The sequence below is a fragment of the Magnolia sinica genome, chromosome 5 (genome assembly GCF_029962835.1).
Source record: "Magnolia sinica isolate HGM2019 chromosome 5, MsV1, whole genome shotgun sequence".
Taxonomy (NCBI): domain Eukaryota; kingdom Viridiplantae; phylum Streptophyta; class Magnoliopsida; order Magnoliales; family Magnoliaceae; genus Magnolia; species Magnolia sinica.
In genome coordinates, this window is record NC_080577.1 from 9,214,323 (window position 1) to 9,237,678 (window position 23,356).

Genomic DNA, 23,356 nt, shown 5'->3' on the forward strand with positions numbered 1-23,356 from the left:
TCAGCCCATCAGTTCCGGCATAAGTTTAGAAGAGAAAAAGATGGTAATTGACTAACGATCCGTATTCGATGTATACACGTGCCAATCTCCGGATTCAAAACAGTGCAACTAGGCAGGAGCTAGGTTGGTTTTTTTTTTTTTTTTTCAATGGGGGCTTGTGTGGGGCCCACCCATGATCCGTACGTGGAATCCAAACCGTGCATCTGGTGGGTGACCTTGTTTGGAATCGCTGCGGTTTAGTTGTGTAACTTCAGCCTGATGGGGTGCAGCTGATGACTAGCTTGGACATCACTGTGGACCCCACAAATAGTGAGTGAGAATGCACAGCAGCAGTTCGAAATAACAGCCATAGATGGGATGGATAAGATCTAGTACCCTAAATTAATTTTGGGGCCCATCATATAAAGGTTAAATCAACACAATTCCACACTCGCATAAAACACATGCATCATAACAGTAGGTACATAATTATAATGCAATTAGTACAGCACTTTCATGCAAATAAATATAATCATGTAAGTCCACATCCAACTTGAATTACATTTTGTTAGTATATGCCCCAAAACATACACATCAACCATTAGAAGAGAGAGAGAGAGAGAGAGAGAGAGAGAGAGAGAGAGAGAGAGAGAGAGAGAGAGAGAGAGAAGAAAAGAAAAGAAAAGATAACACACGTGGATTAGAAATTATCATATGCAGTCGACCGCATGGAAACTTGCCATGCAAATGAGTTGTTGAAGCCCCCTTAATCACCCAGCACGAACAACAGGTGGGCCACATTATAAAAAATAATAAAAAAAAAATACAGATAACTGCCCAAAAACCTTCTTATTCTTGTGTGGCCCACTTAATGTTTGAATTTGTTTGATTTTTGCACCGTGTGATCTTCATATCTATCAAAACACTTAAATGGGATGGATGTCATCGAACACAAGAGGTGAACCCCACTGCATGTGATCATTTCTCATGTATATAGTATAGTGATATAATAATCAAACACCATTGAAATTTATTAAGTTGAGAGAAGAATCGGCAGAATTATTTTTTCTTGCGGAAACCTACTTCTTTGAGAGCCTCGGCACAACCAGCCACATCATTATCTATCATGAATCCCAAGGGATTAGCGTAACGGATGTTTGATTCAATGCCGGCATTCCTAGTGAGGACGATGGGTCCACGGTCACGCTCAGGGTCTAATTTTTGGCAATCTTTTCTTGGGCTACTCACAGCCACAGCTTCGCACATCTCTTCTTCATGGTCCCCACCAACTCGAATGTTGTAACCGCCTGTCTCGTTCGTAACACCCTCAGCAGTGAAAGTTATTTCATTAGTTATAAGGCTCTTGCATTCGATCTTCACTTTCGCACCTACAACACCCAATGAATTTGAATATACATGGAAATGAATATGGAATTGACTATGAAGAAAATCAATCACCTGCAATGTTTTCACTCAAACGGGTTTCGAAGCCGGCACGGCAGGTGTCGCAGTATACCGTGCCTTGCACGCGTAGGTATTCAACGCAAGAGGCGAAGCTTAAGAGAGAGAAAAGACAAAGGGAAGCTGCAAGGATGGAAAGAGCATTGAATTTTGCCATTGATCTTTTTTTTTTTTTTTATCCTTCTTCTTTTGTGTAGAGGAGAGCGAAAGAGTATATAAGATTTAAGGGAGGGTGCAACGGTTGCTGTTATAACGGCATTTCTGTTTTAATGTTGGGAGGAAAAGGTAGTGGCAGTTACGTGAGGTTGAGAGGGTGAAGAATGGATTGACCGATTCCTTGTTGGTTACGCAACCCATTCAGCTGGCAGTTAGTTACCTCGCTCGTGTGTCAAAAATCACGTGGGGCCACACATTATGAGGAAAATGGTTGATTGCTATAGAAATGAACCAACGGTCAAGATCTATTTACGTTTGATAATCTACTTGATGCATGGAGTTGTTCAATCTTTGCTCTAGCATACTTAGAAATGTGTGTCGCATTGCTAATGGCCTGGATCTTGTACACGTGTGCGATGTTGGATTCTTTTTGCTGAAAAAGTCCCGCCATCTCATCATCGACTATACAGTTTGGACGCGGATGGTGGATCCAGCCAGGTGGGTGCAACCCTTATCATGGGGCCCACCTCGATGTATGTTTTGTATATCCACACCCGTCCATCAGTTTTGGCAGCTGATTTTAGGGCATGTTCCCAAAAATGAAGCTGATACAAATCTCAGGTGACCACACAGTAGGGAATGAATTCCCACCATTAAAAGCTTCTTGGGGGCCACAGTTTTGAATCAAGCGCTATATGTGTTTTCCATTCATCAATGTCCGTGGGACCTTATCAACAGGTTGAATTGCAAATAAGCATTACGCGTGGACCCCTTGGCGTTCAACACATACATTGTTAAGAAATGGTCAGCCAGGCAATCTATGTACCAAAATGAATGTGGATTCCCTAATCAGCCAGGCCAAGTTTTTCATTAATTACAAGAGAAATAAAAAAATGCATCAATCCAAAGTGCTCGTGGACGTGCAGCTCAATAACTGTACTACCCTGATTTTATTTTATTTTATTTTTTGGCATATATGCCCCGCCTCATGAATGGACCGGATCTCTTACACCGTCACATCAAGGCAGCTAATTGAATCACGTCCCTTAATCCTCATTAAGGATGAGAAGTATCATTTAATATATATATATATATATATATATATATATATATATATATATATATATATATAGAAACGCTCACTTACGAACCAGTTCGTACGTACTACGTACGAACTTTTTTGAGAACCCATCATACGTGATGTGGATCCATAATCTGAACCGTTCATGTGAAGGAGAACCCATCATACGTGATGTGGATCCATAATCTGAACCGTTCATGTGAAGCAGCACCTCGTGAATCCCCCTGGGCCCAAGTTTCACTTTGATCTAAAACTTTATGGGCCATGGAAAATGAAAACAGTTTCCTCCCTTGATTTGCATTTCTCTTTTCTATGGCCCACCATAATTATATATCGGGGTGAAAATTTGTCACATGAAGTTTCATGGGATTCCGCATCACATGGACCGTTCAGATTAGACATCCATGGCACGTGTGCAAAGGTGCGCACGTGCCTAAGTGCGCAGGGGAGCATGACTCATATATATATATATATATATATATATATATATATATATATATATATATATATATATATATATATATATAGGTATTGGGATATCAATCACATTGCTTGCTCGGATGTTTTAACTCGCGAAGAAAATATCCAGGCAAAAGAATGTGCTAGCTTAGGACTTCAGGGCAGGGCCACTGGCTGACCAGAAAAGTTAATTGGGATCATGGTTCTCGCTCGAAAGAGCAGGTGAAACCAATGGAGGATACAATGCCATCCCAGATGACATTGCCTCGGGAGAAACAACTCTCCCCAGCTGAGTTTAAACTCATAACATGTCAATCCTCTTTCACATATTCCAGGCCCATTGATTTGATCATCACTGTTGCTACAGGTGGGTCCACAGTCACCAGGCTCTTTAATAAACCCTCAAAAAGCCCTTTGGCACAGATGGGTTAGTGATTTGTTAGGGATGATCAGACTTTTTTTTACTCTGCATCCTATTGTTGATTTGGATGGCAGTGGCGGGTGGTTTTTGGATTGTCATTGGCACACATAAATGCAATAATCTCCTTTTCAACCAGATTATGCTCTATTGGGAATAAGACTTTGCTCAACGGCTCAACACATTGAGAAAATTTCAGTTTCCAACTTACAAAATGTAAGATGGTGCTAGTAGTGATCGTTGATGTCAGGCACCCAAAACACTGACAGTGTGCTGTAGTTCAAATGCTCACATCATCATACTGGGTACACCAATACAAAAAAGTACATCTCTAATCTAGCAAATACCAGTTCTCACTGGACATTTAACATCAGCAAAGCTAAACGATTGGGATTGAAAGTGAAACACAAACCCAAATAATCCAACTATATTGCATACATGGAACTCCAAATGACAAAAGCTACGGAGCCAAGAGGTGCAATGGGATTCCCAACAACCCCATGAGAAAAAAGTATCCTCCTGTTTACCCGAGAGACATGGCTCTTGGGCTTCAATTCCACTTGCATCACTGCACGACATTTCACATATATTAGATGGACTCGCATTCAAGTAAATCGGCCAAATAGAAAAATAAAATAAAATTATTGCTCCACAATTCAATGCAGAGAGCAAATGAAGAAACTCACCTCTGCATCTTCAGCTCCACCAGCTCTTGCGCTGCTGCTGTCCATCTTCTGAGGGTCTTCTGTCAGCAAATAGGTGTGTGCCAAAAGCCAGTGAGAAATGACAAAAACAGCAGAATGGCCGTGATGAAGATAGTAGTTGATAAGCAAATATCTCGAGTGATTGTAACCTAGTGAGTAACACACGTGTTGCGCCCATGAATGAGGGCATTCATATGTCCAAAAGGCATACAATAATAATCACCAAAATTGAATGTATCTCGATACTTCAGCACTTCAGACACAGGACCACTGAAATTAATGAAACACTAACCAACCAGTCAAAAGATTGCTCTGGATCATTGCTCAATTATTTGTTGACAAAAGAAAATTAAAACAGTTAAAAATTCAGCTATTAAGTTAACATTTTCTTTTCCCTAACATGTAAAATGCAGCTATTAAGCCACCAAAATTCAGATCCTGCCATGCGAATACACAGCAGTGCCTGAACCAGCTAACAGTTCAAAAGAAGCATGCCTTTCCACACATCTTGACGATCAGCTAACAAAGGTAAGGGACACCAATTGGGGGTTTTCTTCGCCTCAGAAAAGAAAATGTTGTCCATGACTCCATGGTAAACATGAGAGCTACAGAATACTTGGACATCTAAAGCCAGTCTAATTCTAATAGAGAGGCTTTTTTCCCTACATTTGCAGTGGTAATATAAGTCAGCTGAGGGCAGAATGTAGCCTGTGTACAAGGCAAATATGGGACACGGAGCCCAGGAGGGCGCTCCTCCCACCTGGCTGCCAGACCAGCTTATGGACAAGATTTTTCAATAGTCACCACGCTCATTATAACAGTACTCACTCTATACAATGTTATGTAATGAAACACACCTGTCAAATAATATCCATTATTTAATATATTATTTTTAAAGGTCATTGCTTTGAACAGAATACCTGCTGATATATACACAGTGGGGTTTTAATCCAATGGCATTACATCACGGCAGTGTTTGAAATATCAGTATCACGTTATATATCGCACCCTTGGGATGTAGATATATCGTTTGTATCGGGAAATTTATCGCACTTTTTGGAAAACACTGGGAAAATTGTTGAAATTTTCAATGAAACTTCAGGGATAGTTTAAAAAAAAAAAAAAAAAAAAAAAACCTTAACACACTTTTAAAACATAACATCTCCAAAAAGAAATGCACATTATCATAGGTTTCCTTTGTATAGAGTCCTAAGCCATGCATTGTCTGATTGAACTAATGCAATTATATTCAAAATGAATGCAATAATATTTAGAGTGTATGTGATGAACATTTCATCAAACACTCCTAAATACTTAGAAATTAGTCTCAATTGACAACTGGTTGAAGGGAATTTTTTTTTAAAAAAAAACAAATTAATATTTTAATATTTTGTTTAAATTTTTTTTTAAAAATTATTTTTATTTTCCAAAATTTGACAAGGATTTACCAAATCCGTAGATCAGCCCTCACACATTCTTGATTTCATGGTTGGAGTGCAACATTGCAAGCAATATGGGAGAAATTGGGAAATTTTCGAAATTTCCTAAATTTTTTCCAAATCGGACCACCTACACTCAAAATTTGAAATTAGTGTGTATGTGATGATCGTTTCACCTAATACTCTTAAATACTTTGAAATTAGTCTTAATTGACAAATGGTTGAAGGAAAATTTTGAAACATGGAGAACATGAAAAACCAATGGATATCGAAATCAAAGCTCCAACTCCATGAATTTTCATGCAAAACATGAAGAACCAATGGATATCGAAATCAAAGCTCCAACTCCATGAATTTTCATACAAAACATGAAAAACCAATGGATATCGAAATCAAAGCTCCAACTCCATGAATTTTCATGCAAAACATGAAGAACCAATGGATATCGAAATCAAAGCTCCAACTCCATGAATTTTCATGCAAAACATGAAGAACCAATGGATTTTTAATCATTTGATACTGATTTTAAAAAAGGAGATTGGAAATTGAAAATGCTCAGCGGATCAAACATGTGGGATATATCGGCACTACCTATGCGATTCGTATGGCATAGGTGGGATACAAGATATATCGTCAATATTTAAAACATTGCATCACGGTAGCCAGTAGGTAATGCTATTTTCAATAAATAAATAAATAACAGCTATTATGTTCTCCTGGGCCCAACCCATCCCATTTTTTCCATTTTCTGTTTATTTCCCTTCCATGAGAACAATGTCAATCAACTGTCATAAGGTCGTACCATCATTTTTCACTCGTTGCAAGTGGAGAGGATCTTCAACAATGGCAGCAAAGGCTACTAAATTGAAAGCAAAGCCTATCAGCTTTACAAGATTAATGAAAGCAATTCAGCCCTAACAGAGCTGATCCTTCATTAGAAACAACACCGATGCAGGACATGAAAATTAAATATGATATGTAAGATCTCAGGCTTTAGATTATACTAATTCAAAAACAATCACATAAAATTCCACATCCCACACATAAGTTCAAACATTCAAGCAAGGGGAATCTGTGCGGGTCCAGACCTACATAGGCTAGGATTGGATCAGTAAAATTATGAACCAAACGATACTCAAAGGAAAGTAAAAAATCATCTACACATGCACAGCAATTAGTCCCTAATCTAAAGGATTCACTAATTCCAATTCAGAGAACCCTAGGGTAAGAAAAGGGACAAATAAATTGAAAGTAATGCAATCTACGGTTAGGGTTAGGGAGAATAGGTATGAGAGGAGTAAAATATACGAAAATCTGAACCTGAAGATATTCCCCGCGCACGGACAGCGGGCCAGGCATGTCGCACGTGCGCAGGGGTCTGACCGCACGTGCGAGGGGGCGCCAAACGCGGAAAGCGCCTCCTTGGCTCTAGTCGGCTAGGGGAGGGCTTCAAAACTCCCAAGTTTCGTGTCGATCGGATGCACGGTCTGTGCGTGATGCTCCGCTGAAGTTTCAGCCCTCCGTAGGGCCAGAATCTGGAATTCTGCTGTAAAGAGGAAAACTGTTACAATAAAGGACAGATTTGAAGCGCGGATGGTGGTAGGAGACGAGAAATAGAGATGGTAAGGGATGAGGCGAATCGGGATCGATGTGGCTTCGCACCACGATAATTAGCCCTTCGATGAAGGGAGGGCTTTGCACCCAATTGGATTTCCACAACTCGAGAACTCAGAAGAGTAGAAAAACACAGAATTTTTATTAAGTTTCAATAAGAAAAAAAAAAAAACCTACAAGGGGTGCCTATTTATAAGAAAACCCTATACTTCAAAACTCGCGCCATGTGCGCAACCTATTACTTGGCAATGAAGTAAACAAAAATAAAAACTAATCAAAGATATCTAAACCGTCCATGATACTCTAAATAACATTAATAAGTAAAACCTAAAATATAACATTAATTAGACTAGTAGGCCACGATTATGAGATCCCATGATGGGCTTTACTTGACTATCGGGCCCACTCCAACGAACCAAAACTCCGTCTTCTAGCCTCCTTGCGTACGTGTGCATGTGCACGTGATGTTCCCATCAAACACCCGCAGAAAAAAAAAAAAGAAAAGAAAAGAAAAAAAAAGAAGCAAAAACAGGAAACTTCAGGAGACGGGGGCATGGAGAACCCTGGAAGTCGTTAAAAATTGATCCACTACTTGCAGCAGATAAATGCAGTGAAATATCCCCTTTACATGCTATTGGCATCATTTATTTCACATATTCTTCAGTAAATTGACAATGAAACAGTATCGCCAACCCTTTTTATCTTCCCTTCCAGTACAGTAGAAGATTGTTTGCCTGCCAAGCAATCAAAGGCTTGCAAACATGCATTACTTGAAAGGAGCTGGATCTAAGCACTTCCTTGGGACAACACATGCTTTCACAACCTTCAAGTACAGTTTTAACTAGCATCTATGCAAGTGAACAGAAATCCTCTTGTGAGGGAGGTCTTTGTTCTAATTTCTGAACGAAGTAAAATGAAAAGAGCTTTAAGGCAACATACATCTAGACCCATACGTAATGGAGTCAAAACTGGCAGGCTTCTTTAAGCTATGATGAGAAGGGTACAACAGCATACATTCTACATAAGATGGAAACAAAAGAATTCCCATGTTCAAGTTGGAGAAGGTAAAGCCAACGCTGATAGCACACAATCTCAGGAGTTTACCAGCTAGGGCCATCGACACTAAAAAAAACAACCCAAGGTCAAATTTCTCACAACTCTGCAAATGATAGTACAGTAACCATAGTCTGCCAACCCGGTGACTTGACCCAGGACTCAGGCAAGTCAAGTCCACCAGGTCAACAACTGGGTGACTGGGTCGAGATACGCCAGGATTGCACCTAAGTCAGTTACTTTGGAGTTGGGTAAAATTCAGCTGAATCAGCTCTAACATGGCAAGTAGTCAGGGTCAGAATCCAGGTTTGCGGTCTAGGAAGGTAACAAGGAACCGTCACCAAGTGAGCATGAAAACCCTCTGGCTATGGAAGTGTGAGATTGAGGAACCATTTGGTTACTGAGAAAGTTCCATTCAGACAGATTCTTGTCCGGATAGGACACGTCCATGGTTTGTAACAACCATTAATCCGACTTTTTTTTTTGAAGCGAACAACCGTTATTCTGACAGCATCACTAATTCCAATAAAGCCAAAGACAAGGCCTAAAAAAAAAAAAAACTGTGATTTGGACAATCCAGACACTGTTGGTTTTAGCTATTTTCCATAAGATGCGAGCAGCTAATCTTTGTTAGGGCTGTGAATAGGTCGACCTGGGGTTCACTATGGTGCAGATTTTGAATGGTTCTGGCTAGGCCTATTCATAATTTCATTTTGTCAGGCGCCCGGTCCATTGACAGTCCTAATCTTTGTACACACACATGCCACACGTGCCAAAGATGTGAATGTGCCATGAGTGATGTGCCACATTGGACCGTCAAGCGTCCATATATGCTGATACCCATGTGTACATATGTCACATGTGCCATCGTGCATCTTCAAGCGGCCGAGATGTGCCACCGGCCCACCGCACAAGTTCAACCAACTCACATGTGCGACATGTACTAGTATAAATATACAAGTGCAGCACATGTCCACATGCTTGTTCAGACAGGGTGTTTAACAAACAATGGTTAGTACAACAAAATAGCCTATCCATACATGCCCATTCGGACAAGCCTATCTGGAATAAGTGTTTAAACACTTCCATGCGAATACAACTTTGATGGTAACCACACAAGTCCTAAGTTGTCAATGTTTGCTAGAAACTAACAACCATGAAGACTGAACTCCAGAGCATTTAAGACAACCATAGCCATCATGGTGCTGGAGACAACAATGGCAGCAGCAAAACTGGCAGCGATAACTACCAAGCCAGTGAGCCATGAAAACTGCTGATAGAAAGAGCACACTAATACTAGTTACACCTACAGTAAACCCTACTGGACGCTGCAAATTTTTTTTTAAAGGCATATACATTGGATGCTGCATCTCTTGAAGAATTTAGATAAGAGAGCCTAGGAATGTAAAATTGGTTCCCTGATGCTTATCCATGGTTAGGACCAATGTATGCCAAAACAGTTACGCAACGGCTGTTATGTAGCAGCAGTTGTAACCATTATGCGTTACAGGGCCGAAACAGCCGTTACAGAAAAAAAAAAAAAAAACACACAAAGGCCAGTAATGGTCTGAAACAGTTTTTTTTTCCAAAAAAAAAAAAATACTATAACTGCTGTTATGGCCCGTAATGTAACGGTAACAGCAATGGCCATTACGGCCACCGTTACCATTATGGAATACCTTGGTTAGGACAGCATTTTATGTGATATGTGATGCAATTAATTAGAACACAATGCAATCGAAGCCAAAAGACTATATCTTGCTTGTGAGGTAATCAGTTGGCACTGGTGGTTGATAGACAGTGAGATCCATCTCAGATTGAGCATGGGCTCAATACCAAATTACTAACAGCCAGGCAGTTTTGCCCAGATGAGATGAGAGTTGAAATTAGACTAGGAAGTATAGAATTGTGAATTTAAACCGAACCATACAGTTAAATTCCTTTGGTTTGCGCAACAAGTCAAATCATGAATCACCATATAAAATGCATATTTTCCAACGTCATGCAGCAGTTAGCAGATCCGGAGAAAATATAAATAAGCACCAAAAACTTTTGTTCAACAGCTCATATATGTTATTATTCATAAAAAGGAAAAGGACAAATCATACATCAGATTATTCATCCCATAAGAAAAGGAGAACCCATTTATGTGATGCATGTAGTGCTCAATATAAACACCATACCTTAGTTGGTTCTGAAATATCATCACCTCCTACTTCTACATGCACTTCTACATACACATTGTACCTTTGTTCTGAAAGGTCACCATCTCCTATCCACGCACACATCATGCCTTTATTTATTTATTTATTTTTATTTTGTTCTCAACCTCCTGCTCCTACCTTTTCCTGGTCCTCACTGTTTCTTTGACTTGCCAATCTGACTCGACTCAAAACAGGAAGTCACTCTTCCCAGAGAGGCAATTCAAGCCTCGAGAATTTAGTGATTTTGCTTTTACCCATATGATATACACATTATGGAGCATATAATTACAAGTTCACATTCATATGCTCCAAAAATGCAACTTCCCCTTTTCTTCATAGTTTTCCTGTTTGTTTTTTTTTCTTTTTCTTTTCCCTATAACCTAACTAGCCACTCTAGAATGATTCTACATGTCTGTACTCCAAAACATCACCTAACTTGTCACTCTAGAAAGATTCTACATTTCCCTACTCCAAAACATCAGTAGTTGTACTTGTGCCCATCTGAATAATTTATTTATTTTTCTTTTCAAAGGCTACATATATTTTATTGAAACCAAGAAAATTTACAAAAGAGGTAATGAATCACCAACCATGAGTGACCCTCTCATCCATGGTGTGCCGTAAAGGCTGTTAAGTAAAGGTAATGATGGCAACCGTTACACGTTACGGGGTCATAAAGGCCGTAACGGCCGTTACAGAAAAAATGACCCGTAAAGGCCGTTACAGCCCCCGTAATGGCCTGTTATGCCTCTTGTAAAGGCTGTAACGGTCTAAATTACAAGATATTCCTTTTTGTCATCATCTAAGCCTGATCCCAATTAACTAGAGTCAGCTACATGAATCCTGTCCCACTATTTCACCCTATCAAGGGTAAGACCTTCAGTTAGACCACAGGTCATGAAGTCTTTTCTGACCAACCCCATCCATATATTCCTTTTTATCTTTTATCCATTTAAATACAACAACCCTACCCAAGCAAACCAATGACCATGCTGTACCTGGGTCTCAAATATTACCGAAATTAACCATGCAATAATGTGGAAAGATGCAGCATACCAGGAAAGGATCTGCTGAGGAATAGATCTATACCATGCAATGGATGATCACTTCAAACTGCAGAGCTAGAGCCCAGAATGGAGTTGAAAGAAATAAAAAGGAGCATCCATAGTTACACCTAACTTACCGCTCTATCAAACCTACATCATCTACGCATGGCTCAAATATTACTGAAATTAACCATGCAATAATGTGGAAAGACACGGCATACCAGAAAAGGATCTGCTGAGGAATAGATCCATACCAATCAATGGATGATCACTTCAAAATTTGAAAGAAATAAAAAGGAGCATCCATATAGTTACACCTAACTTACCCCTCTATGAAGCTTACATCGTCTACACATGACTTTGCAACCAGATAGAGTAATGAGGAGCTTCTGAATTTTAAATCTAACAATGAAAGCATATGGGACATCGGGCAACCAATAAATTACCATGGAAGGGAGGCTGAACAAGATACCCAAAACAAATACACTCTTGTTTGTTAACTTTTAGATTGACGATAAATAAAGGGATCCATCCACAGACTATGCAGCATGCATGTCTTTTAAAACGAGTCTTCTTAGAAGAGTCGCATAGACCCAGGACAGTTATATATGAGGCATCTAGCAGGTGATTAACAATCCCCCTAAATATGCATGCACATATGTTCTTCCTATATTGAAAGTTGCCACCCTAGTTGGCCCACCTATTTCACTTGACGGCTGTCAAGGGTAATTAAAGTAACCAGAAAACATAGTGAATAGACCTCATGTTTCTAAAAGGAAGATACATAATGGAGAGGAAAAAGACATGAATTATGTGCATACATACAATGCAGAAATTCAGTTTTGAACATCGTCCTAGACTTCACATTCTCAACCATAGTTTGACTATTCGTCTGACTGTGATGGAACTTCGACTCAGTCAAGGCCAATCCAGTTTGGCACCATGAGTCTTGTACCATGGATCTGACTCAGATGAGTCAGTTACAGACTCGGACAATTCTGCATAGTCAGGCCAAGTTGACCTGTGCAACTCGTCCAGCCAAGAAGTGCATTAAAAAATATAAAAAATAATAATAATTTTAAAAAAAAAAAAACAAAAAAACAAAACAGCTGCCTTGCATCTGCCATAAGGACGCCATGCAGATAGCATGAACGCTGCCCATGGATTTTCAGTTCTGGCAAGTGGGCCCATGGTTGGCAATTCAGATTGTTGATATGTCAAGGATCGCTGTGGATACACCACACTCCAAACAATTTTTCAGATTGGTGATCCATAGATACTCAGATGGACAGATAAGAAGAAAAAAGTAATCACAATACACATTTAACTGAAATAATAAACGTCATTGGATTCTTCCAGACCGGATTTTTTTGGGGGCCGTGCTCCATTCAAGATGCGAATCAACAGACTGATGGTTTGGATTTACTGAACCATGGGCTCCATTTGCCAGAATTGGAAATATGGGGCAACTCACCCCAACTTGTCTAGTATGACTTAACTTGAGACCAGACGAGTTGATCCAAGTCGGTCTTAAAACCATGTCCTCAACCTTCCAATTTCCAGTATGATAGGAATTTTTTTCAGGCATCACATTCAGAAATTATGCTTAAAGAATGATGCAATTTCTACGAAACGATGAAAGTTGCAATGAAAACTCCGGCCCAAAATGCATGTGAGGGAAGGGTGAATTCAGCTCAAGGGCCAAATTAAAGAAATTAATATGCAAAAACTGGAGCACTTAACACCTACTGACTGATGCAACCAAGCCCACACAAATCAACTTTGCATTAAACAAAGGATTCAACCATATTACCTCCGTCCTCTGGAATGTCAGAAGTCCACAAGGTGAGATTATCCCTCAGAAGTTGCATGATCAAAGTGCTATCCTTGTAAGATTCTTCACTCAGAGTGTCAAGCTCAGAAATGGCTTCATCAAAAGCTTGCTTAGCCAGGTGGCAAGCCCTGAAAAATAATAAGAAGCCATTTGGATATAGAGAATTTATGATTCAAAGAAATAGCATCTCATCACACAGAATATAACATGCACACCTTTCAGGTGAGTTCATAATCTCATAATAAAAGACGGAGAAGTTCAATGCCAAGCCCAATCGGATTGGATGCGTAGGAGACAAATCTGCTTCTGCTGTGGTCGAAGCTGTCTGCAGACAGGTTGCATAAAATTATACTAAGAGCCAGCTGTATGGCACACAAAACTACCATCTTTCCACAATATCTTTTTAAGATACTTAATGGCACGCCATATTGTCTTCGGCAATGCAGGATATCTACAGGTTGCACACGGGTTAACAATTGATATCTTTATACACAATCACAAAATCATACATAAAACAAGGAACTCCATGATAAGCATTTTTTTAAGTGAAACTCCACGATAAGCATGCATTCAACTAAAATTTAAATCATTACAGAAGCACCTACTCCAATATCAACCGCACTTTCAGGAATACCAGCAGCTCTGTGGCGGTATTGAGTAGGAGGGCTGTCATGTTTGTTAGTCTTTTTCCTTGCTCTTTTGCGGCTTGCCGCTTGTATTCTTTGCCTTTGGCCGCCTTTTAATAAAATTCATTACTTTTCAAAAAAAAAATCAACTGAGAAACTAATTATTAACCATTTATGACTTGAATCTGATGGTAATATTTTTTATAAATGCAAATATTTTACTTCCAGAAGCAGTGAATGCAAACAGTATGCATGTAAAAATAGTGAACCTAGCCCAACGTGAGAATTGAGGTAGGTCTCAAGGCAAAGCATGTTTGGATCTTGAGACAGTGAGTTGCTGTGTGAAAGAACAGGACGCAAAGGATCAACTGAAGATCTTTTTTATTTTCACCTCAAGCATAAAAGCAAGGCATATGGATGTCGATGGAAAGCAGGCTACTTTCCACCCAATCTATAGTGCAGAAAGAAAGCAAACAACCACTACCTGCTCAGATGCTCTCGACTCTGGAGATCTATGAAATTCCAAACATGAAGTGACTGGAAAAAGTTGATTGTTTCAGCTGTTATCCATGCCACTCAAGTTTTTGCAGACATCCAAACACAAGCCATATGCACTGATAGAAGAAATACACATCATTAGAGGTGCAAGCATCTGAAATGCTATGGCTTTCTAACGGCAACATGGGACTAGTTTTGACCTTTTCTATTTCTGTTTCTTTTTCTTTTTATTTTATTTTCAGGAAAGCCTTAGCTCAGTAACTTATGCTAGTTGAAGAACTCTTGTTTATTGTTCCCAAGGAATACACAATCAGTAAACCAATTGTTTATATACACCATGATTCAAGACGAAGGTTTCACAAGGACTTCTCAAACTTTCTAGGATGGCTTGCACAGCCTGGAACAAGGTTACCTAGATCACATCGTTATAGCATGTAGTTCGCACTAATTCCTTGAATATGTGGTCCTCCTTTGAGTGTGAGAGAGAGGGGTCTGTCTATCTGCTCTCGGCCCACATACTGACCTGATATTTACATTAGATGATAATGATGATGATAAATGTTGACATTTATAGCAACCCAATAAGGTTTCTTAGACCACACAAATGGAAGACAACCAAGTAAATGCTCTTCTTTGAACCTCATCAAACTTGAAACCCAGATCCAAAGACCTGATAGGTACCCAATGGGTACTCAAACCCAATTGGATCTGCGTCCAGGTCAAGAACGAGGCCTGAACACAGTTAGCCCAAGTATGAGTACTATAAGGCCCAACCCGAACCCAAACCATTGACAGCCCTAATTGTATTATGCATGCATAGTATTATATTATTAGGGTTGAAGGGCCTGAACTAATGAGAGACCTAAAAGGGCTTAGACATAGATCATAAGAAGTGATAATCATATGAGGGCTTTCTCCCCAGCTAAAGGTAGGACCTTATACGTTTTTCCAAATAATCAGAACAAGATAAGATTGCCATGATTGCAAAATATAAATTTGATAGATCAGAACATTCTAAATATAAATTTGATTGCTAAAATAGAACCCACGACAACCCCTTTTAAGACTCCTCCAATAAAATATTTACAAAATTCAAGCTATCAGCTATTTGCAACACAACCACCAACTCACAAAGATAGAAATAACAGAGAGGACGAAGAGAGAAACTGGAATCCAAGACAACCCATTTTAAGACTCCAATCAAAAAATTACAAAATTCAAGCTATCAGTTTTTGCAATACAATCATAGTTTACCCAGATAGAAATAACAAAAAGGAAGAAGAGAAAAACTGGAAAAGCTAAGGAATTCCAAAGTCACAAACCCATGAGTTGCAGGATATCCACCCATTGATTGTCATCTCAGCAATATTTTTAGATTACAATTTCTTTTTCTTTCTTTTTTTTTTTCTTTTTTGTGTAAGATAAGTATTGGCTTGAACCCCCCCACCTTAATGTTGAAATGCACACCGCCTACCACTTGAGATACAGGCTCAAACCCAGATCACACTTAAAATACTCCACAAATCTTTGCAAACAGGAACTTGCATCATCAGTAAAACATGTAATTTGGTCCATCTCCATATCCACAGATGCATTTTATTAAGCATCATGTATTTTTGTCGGGTACTGTTCCTGGAAACTTAACTTTCAAACAAATGTTGTTAGCACTCCTCTCAATCAAACAATTTCCTAAATCCCACTTCAACAATTTTGTAAAACAAAATATGATATGAAACGACAATTGAGCCTCTAACAAAATCTATGGCCTGCACAATGCTTGGCTACGTGTCCGGCTAGAAGAAAGCAAAACAAACATAATAACCAGTAGATGAAATAAATGACTCGCACTCCAAAGATCTCAATGAAAAGGGAAGTCTTAAAATAATGTTGTGAAAATCCAAACTTAGAGAAGCCGAACTATTAGACTACTTCGCCTAAAAGGCAAGATTTAGTTTATACAACCAATGGCACGATATACAAGCATCATTCCTACAAAAATTCCAAATTGAGATGGAGAAAGGGGAAAAAACAATTCATACATCATCGATCACTCGTGCAAGGGCCTGTAGATGTATTTAAACAAGCATTCTGTAGAAGATCATTTCTGTCAAAGACAATTTTAAATACCAGTGACTAAATTGGAGCAGTGATGAATATCAAGCAAATATACATAACAGAAACTATACATATGATACTCAGCAAGCACACAATTCAATTTGCTCATTTATGAAACAAAAAACATTTGTCTGCGTTGAAATATTACTTTAAAAAGATCTTACTTTCAAAATCGAGAAAAATAAAATAAGCAAATACCTGATATGCTTTCAGAGATTGATCGGCTGCCTCTTTCTTCTCATTACCATTTTTGAACTCCGCAAGATAACGATAGTAATCACCTTTCCTGCAAACCAGACGGCGGAAATGATAAGAGATTGACTTCAAACCCTCAAAAACCTTAAACATTCAGCCAAAAACCGAAATGCAGTGATCCAAATGTGCCGTGGTGAGAAACACCGCTCACATTTTGTAGTAAAAGACCGTCGATTCTCCTGCGGTGGACGAAGGGATGAGATGCTCGTCGATCACGGTCATGATATCATTGCAGATGCTGGTGAGCTCAGATTCGACCTTCTGCCGATACTCCTTGATCCGCCTCGCGTTCTGCTCGTTCCCCTTCGATTCCTCTTTCTGCTCGATCGAAGAGAGGATCCGCCACGACGCGCGGCGGGCTCCAATCACGTTCTTGTATCCGACGGAGAGCAGATTCCTCTCCTCGATGGTCAATTCGACATCGAGATTCGCGACTTTCTTCATGGAATCCACCATCTCTGCAAGAGAAAAGAGAGGAGGCATGGAGATCATCAGAAACCCTAACCCTAGGACGACGGATCGGCGGCAAAAAAGGAGAGAAACCTACCGTCGTAGCGCTCTGCCTGTTCGGCGAGCTTGGCGGTGTAGACGAAGTTCTCGCGTTCTTTGGTGGATGCCATGGCAGATCTGTAGATTAGGTTTTCCTTCTTTCCTTTTTTACTCCTCTTTGTTCCTCCTTAATCGAAGAGAAGACGATCACTGAAGAGAAAGAGAGTGGGAGAAATGATAATGACAGGGCAGTTATTGCAGGCCGGACGTACTTATACGGTATTGAAGATTAGCGCTGTGGTTGTCCACCCATAGCCCCGCCACGTTGGATTCACGATTTTCGGTTCGACGAAATGCGAACCGTGGTTAAATGATCCAGACCGTTGGTCTAGAGCAACGCGATGATCCCACCCTCAAAAATGTCCCATTCCGAAGATCCTGTTCGTCTGTCAATGGGCTGGGCTTGCCTTTCGGGCATTCGGACTGAACTATCGGGCCTGAGGGCTGAGTTCGGGCTTAAAATTCAAACACATTTTATAATCCTGTCGTGTTTGGACGATATACAAATGGGTCATTTTTAGACCATGTACAACGGTCCATCTGAATCTGATTAGACCGGCCCATTTAGCTCTCCTCTCTTCTCATCTCTCACCAAGCAACCAATGCCTCCTATTCCTCATGGCTGGACCATTTTGGATCATTACAAGCCTAAGCTAAATCTGAGCCTGTATTCTGAACTTGGACCAAGCTTGGCCCGGCCCGGCCCGGCCCGTTGACACCACTAATCCCTCCTTTCTAAGTAGCAATAGGCTCTGATGGGCACCCGTTCCCTGCGTAGTTCGGGTATGGTTGTTAATTCGAACTGATTATTAATTAGGCCCGGTATGATATACAATGATGAACCAAAGGACCATATCCTCTCCACAGACTTTATAGAAGTTTATTCCACAATGTTGCATCCAATCATGTGGCCCCCACCACCTCTAAGACTGCGCCCACCTGTTTCAGAGTTGCCTATTTTTGGATGTCCATTCATTAGGGTAGGGAGCTTCTTCTTATTTAATAAAATTGTATTGCATTTACGAAATGTGGTCCCCCCATCCCAGCCTTTAATTTTTTTATCGCGTACAGGGCTTGGGTAGTGACCCCTCCAGTACTAACTTCTGTATTGATTGGTTATGTGGGTCCCACATATTATCCATGCCGTCCATCCATTTTTTTCAGATCATTTTACATCATATACCAAAAAATGAGGTAGATTCAAAACTTAGGTAGACCACGATACAGGAAACAATGGTGATTGAATGCACCCACCGTTATAAACTCCCGAGTGCACATAAGTTTTGGATCAAGCTTATATTTGTTCTTTCCCTTCGTCCAGGTCTTTGTGACCTAATCAATAGTTTGGATGACAAATAAACATTACAGTTGGCCCTAGGATTTTTTTAATATTGGTCGTTCAATCACAACTGGTGTGGTCCACATGAGATTTTTATTTACCTCATTTTTTGAAATGTACCCTGAAGTTAGCTATAAAAATGGATGGACGGAACAGATAAAACACATACATCACGGTGGATCCCACAGAGCTTTTCCAAATGGACCGATGCCATGATCTTTGCATTGGAGGGATGGCTACCGAATACGAATTCCTTTTGTTGTGTTGTGATTAGAGCTGGGCATTGGACCGAATCGGATCGGATTGGCTCCAACTCAGTTCGGGCTGAAAACTAGATGGTCTAATCCGAACCCGATGCGATCTGGGGCCGAGTCCGGAACAGCTGACCCGAACCGATCTGACGTGCTGTTGGCCTGACCCCGAACCGAGTCGGATCAGGTTGGGTAGGATTCAGATCTTTTTAATGGTGAAAATCATTATCCTCACTGCTATTTTCGGTGTGGTCCATTTGAGCTTTCGATATGATTCAATTTTTTTCCTAATACCCTAAAATAATCATCAAAAATTGGATAAACGGTGTGGATATAATAAATACATCATTGTGGAGCCCATGTAACATTGATCTTATTTGAGCCATTGGAGCTCGAGGTGTTAGCTGTATTGATGTGTAGCAGCTGTGACGTGCTGTGCACAAAAGAGCTGCTATTGACGTTGGCAAGCTATGTGGGTCCCATCATAGGGTATGTGTTATATCCAAACTGTCCATCCATTTGGCGAGCTCGTTTTAAGGCTTGAGACGAAAAATAAGATAGATCTAACTATAAAGTGGACCACACTGAAAAAAGCAGTGGGGATTGAACGTCTACCATTCAAACCCTTTTTGGGGTCACAGTCTCACAGACTTTTGGGATCAATTTGCAAGTTGTTTTGTCTCTTAATTTAGGTCTTTGTGACCTTATGAATAGATTGAACAGAAAATAAACATTATGGTGGGCCCTACGAATTGTTTAACGGTGAAAATCATTCTCGGCGGCTATTTATGGAGTGGTCCAGATGATCTTTGGATATAATTCATGTTTTGGACAATGCTCTACAATGATCTTTATAAATATATGAACGGTGTAGATATAATAAATACATCACTATGGGCCCATATAACTTTGATCTCCTTTGAACGGGAAGTAGTGATCATATACTTAATGGTCTGATCTGAGAATTTTTTGAGACTATCCAACCGTTCATAATGAGTTTCATTAGATAAGTGGTTTTGATCAATGAGATTAAATCAGATCTAATATTACTTTTAAACTACACACGTACGTTGAATGAACCACTTATAAATGTCTTTACACCGTCAATTCTTTTCATATGATGGTGGTCCACTTGATTATTGGACAAAATCATTCACCGCTGGCTTGGGCTTGACCAGTCTTGAATTTCGAAGCCTGAGCTTGTCATTCAGGCCAAGGATAGGACCCTAACCCTTGCCCCAATAGTTGGGCTGCTTACGTTGAATCAGGTCTCTAGGCCTATTGCCACCCGTGGATATAGGGTAAGTTTCCAAGGACGCATCTTATAAGTAGTTTATATGTGGGCCCAACACACCATTGTGAAATAATCTTACTCTACAAAAGATGTTAGATGAGGTGGCCTCATATATTACATTATTTACATGCCCAATGCTTTGATTAATTTATTAATTACCAACTACTAATTAATATAATAACTGTCACTTTTAAATTCTTAAATCGGTAAAAAAGAGGTTGGTTCCTTTCATACCTTAACAATAAGCTTATTCTAAAATATTGCGTGTGGGCACATGGTGGTGTCTTCCTTGTGCATGCCATCTAGTCAACCCAGTAGGGTCGCCTGGATAGTAAAATAACTTAATCAATTATCCAACTAGCATGTGGCCAATGGTGAATTTGGAGGTTTTTGGATAGTCGTTATTGTTAGAACTGTACATGAGCTTAATCAAGTTGAGCTTAGCCTAGCTCAGCTTGGCTCAACCAGCAGGCCGCTACCCAGCTTCAACATGGGTCGACATTGTCCTTGAGCTTGATTAGCCAGCTTAGCTAAGCTTGATCAACAGCTCGAGCTAGCTTGAATCAAGTTTGAGCTCGATCTTTCAAGCTGAGTTTAAGTTTGAGCCTACGAGTTGAGTTCGAGTTTAGGTTTTAAGGTTTTTAACACACACACACACACACACACACACACACACAATATTTATATCAAGTGAATTCGATCTGAGTCGACTCAATTCAAATCGAGTCAAGTTTCAAGTTGAGTCAAGTCGAGTTCGGTCTAGCTTGGGCTCGGCTCAAAATTTTTTAAAGCTAAAAAATTGGTCTCAATCCAACTTGAACTCCATTACGACAATGCCATATAAAGGCCGGCTTGATTCAGGATGATTTTCCTGAGCCATAGATTGATGGGGTTCTTAATATTTTTATTTTTTCATGATAGATTGACATTGTAATTATAATAATGATTCCTTTGGACTTTTTGTATCTTCATCATGTTTTAAATTGTTTTGTTGGAGCATAGTTGTACATGGAGGTAACATTAAACCATATGATTTATCCCTTCCAATTTGGACCTCTCAATATTTTATTTTTAATCCTACATTTGATAGCTATTAATTAATTGCATGGTTCCATTTATTTTAGTTACCCCACTGAATATGCTATTTGTACCGTTTAATTTGAGTTACCGTACACATGATTTTGAGTGACTGCACATCAACTGTAACATTTTGCCAGAGTATAAAGTAACTCCCCATGTGACATTTGGCCTTTTATTGGGTTAAAATCCGTGCTGTAAACGCAGATAAGGATCGACTTGTGATGGGTTTTAAATTCCAACAGGTGGGGCCCTTGTTTGGGTGATGTAAGGACATTGTTATGCCTTGTTCCATGTTACGTAGTGGATCGATTAGTTCCAGGAAACTAGCCTCTGGACAATCTTAACCTTTGGAATTGTGGCTAATAGATAGATGATTAAGAAGATAAATAAAACAACTGTCTATATTCAATTGATTTGGATTCCCAATCTGAAATAATTTTGAGAATGGAACATCACGGAGTGACAAATCAGAACAACGGTTTGGATTATCCTATCCATCCCTTCATATGAGTCGTACCATCTGATGAAAAATAAGGTCCAAGATTTCGAGTTCATTATTCCTACAATATCGTAAGATTGAGTTGTTTGTGGCTCCAACGTGAGAATTGACTGGCATCCATATAATGTAAAAATGTGCGTAAAACCTCCAAACCAAGTTCTGTGGCCCACCTGAGTTTTGGATCGACGTGAATTTTTGGACGACCCTCCATCTTGAAAGGATGAAACTTATGAACAGGTTGGATTGTATGCACCCCCACAGTGGGCCCTACATGATCAGATATTTTTCTAAGGTTGCCATCCTCTTTCTTGTTCCCTCACTTGAGGCTCACGGGAGTTCTCGTTTGGCCTGAACATGGTGGGGCACACCAATGCTATTGCATTCAAATTTTTTTTTTTTTTTAAAGATTCAGATTGACTTGGGTGCAGCTTGGATGAGTAGCCTCAGACGCAGTGGGACCCACTCACCATGAATCACCTCTAACTCAGGCACGTAGGAAGATTCAGTTCCCCCTGACTAGGGCGAGTCACCACTCAGCTCATTGCTCGACTCCGGGCTGAATGAGTCAATCCAAGTCCCCGAGTCATGTTTGGCCTATATTTCAACCGATGGTATGTAGACACCCCACTCTGAGCTGACAAACTGATCATGTTGAACAAACCTAATCCAAAGCCTAATCCATGATCCAAACCCTAATGCAAGCCTTAATCCTTAACCCAAACCCTAAAACCTAGCCTTAAGGAAAATCTAGTCAAACCCAGTCAACCCACCAAGTCAATCCATTGAGTCGACTCACACGATCAACCAATCGAGTCAAACTACAAGTCAACTCATCTAGTCAAACCACACCCTAAACCGAACTTTGATCAAGCCCGCATCTGAGCCCAATGGATCTCATAACCAAACAACAATACAAAGCCATCGGAGGCAGAGCCTCCACATGTGCATGGGAACCACTTTTCCAAAGTAGGAACCCTCGTGTAGTACTTACAGCTCCTTAGGATACGCCAATCACACAGCAAGTCTCCTGCCAAGGAAATAGTCCCTGCATGAGTGGAGAGCCTCATTTTGCAACCCTCATCCTTGTGATATTGTGAATAGACTCCTATGCTTGTTCCCTTTACCCAAATTCACAATTTTGTCACCTAATCCAACCTATGAGACGTTGCCTCGCAGCAATCTTAAATCCAAAGCTTCCAAGTCACTTTCAACGCTACACTTACTCCAAATTATAGAAAAACTAAGCTTGTGAGCTATTTATAACTCCCTCCCCTTCTCATTTTAATCATCCTCAACCCCTTAAACATCAAGAAAACTAAGAGTTTAAGAAATCCCTTAAGCCCTTGGAGCATGTTTGGGAGTGTGGATTTGGAACCCCCTAGATTTGGAATCCTCCCATTGT

The 23,356-nt window shown here is 40.0% G+C and overlaps 2 protein-coding genes across 4 annotated transcripts; both read right to left on the minus strand.

Moving 5' to 3' along the window:
• Positions 1-657: 657 nt before the first annotated feature.
• LOC131247202 (anther-specific protein LAT52-like) lies at positions 658-2,669 on the minus strand. The gene is made up of 2 exons (XM_058247624.1): positions 1,438-2,669; positions 658-1,367 (listed from the first exon to the last, which is right to left on the minus strand). Exons 1-2 carry the CDS (start codon positions 1,595-1,597, stop codon positions 1,039-1,041), a joined length of 489 nt encoding a protein of 162 aa, XP_058103607.1. The 5' UTR covers positions 1,598-2,669; the 3' UTR covers positions 658-1,038.
• A 1,199-nt stretch (positions 2,670-3,868) lies between these two features.
• LOC131245378 (14-3-3-like protein D) lies at positions 3,869-17,682 on the minus strand. Of its 3 annotated transcripts, none has more exons than XM_058244808.1 (7): positions 17,490-17,680; positions 17,094-17,400; positions 16,886-16,973; positions 13,664-13,773; positions 13,428-13,576; positions 4,241-4,296; positions 3,869-4,122 (listed from the first exon to the last, which is right to left on the minus strand). In XM_058244808.1, the coding sequence occupies exons 1-7, from the start codon at positions 17,560-17,562 to the stop codon at positions 4,120-4,122; spliced, it is 786 nt and encodes a 261-aa protein (XP_058100791.1). In that variant the 5' UTR covers positions 17,563-17,680; the 3' UTR covers positions 3,869-4,119. The 3 variants fall into 3 exon arrangements, with proteins under 3 accessions (XP_058100791.1, XP_058100790.1, XP_058100792.1); XM_058244807.1 differs by having other exon boundaries at positions 4,241-4,299; XM_058244809.1 differs by lacking the exons at positions 3,869-4,122; positions 4,241-4,296; positions 13,428-13,576 and adding an exon at positions 14,054-14,184 and having other exon boundaries at positions 13,760-13,899; positions 17,490-17,682.
• Between the last annotated feature and the right edge of the window lie 5,674 nt (positions 17,683-23,356).

Excerpts from the sequence above, each read along its gene's own strand:
- LOC131247202 (XM_058247624.1), bottom strand. The coding sequence starts at position 1,597 with ATGGCAAAATTCAATGCTCTTTCCATCCTTGCAGCTTCCCTTTGTCTT. Across the intron at positions 1,368-1,437 it reads TTTGAGTGAAAACATTGCAG|GTGCGAAAGTGAAGATCGAA; the intron begins GTGATTGATTTT and ends TGGGTGTTGTAG.
- LOC131245378 (XM_058244807.1), bottom strand. The coding sequence starts at position 17,562 with ATGGCATCCACCAAAGAACGCGAGAACTTCGTCTACACCGCCAAGCTC. Across the intron at positions 17,401-17,489 it reads ACAGGCAGAGCGCTACGACG|AGATGGTGGATTCCATGAAG; the intron begins GTAGGTTTCTCT and ends TTTCTCTTGCAG. Across the intron at positions 4,300-13,427 it reads TGACATTCCAGAGGACGGAG|AAGACCCTCAGAAGATGGAC; the intron begins GTAATATGGTTG and ends ATTTGCTGACAG.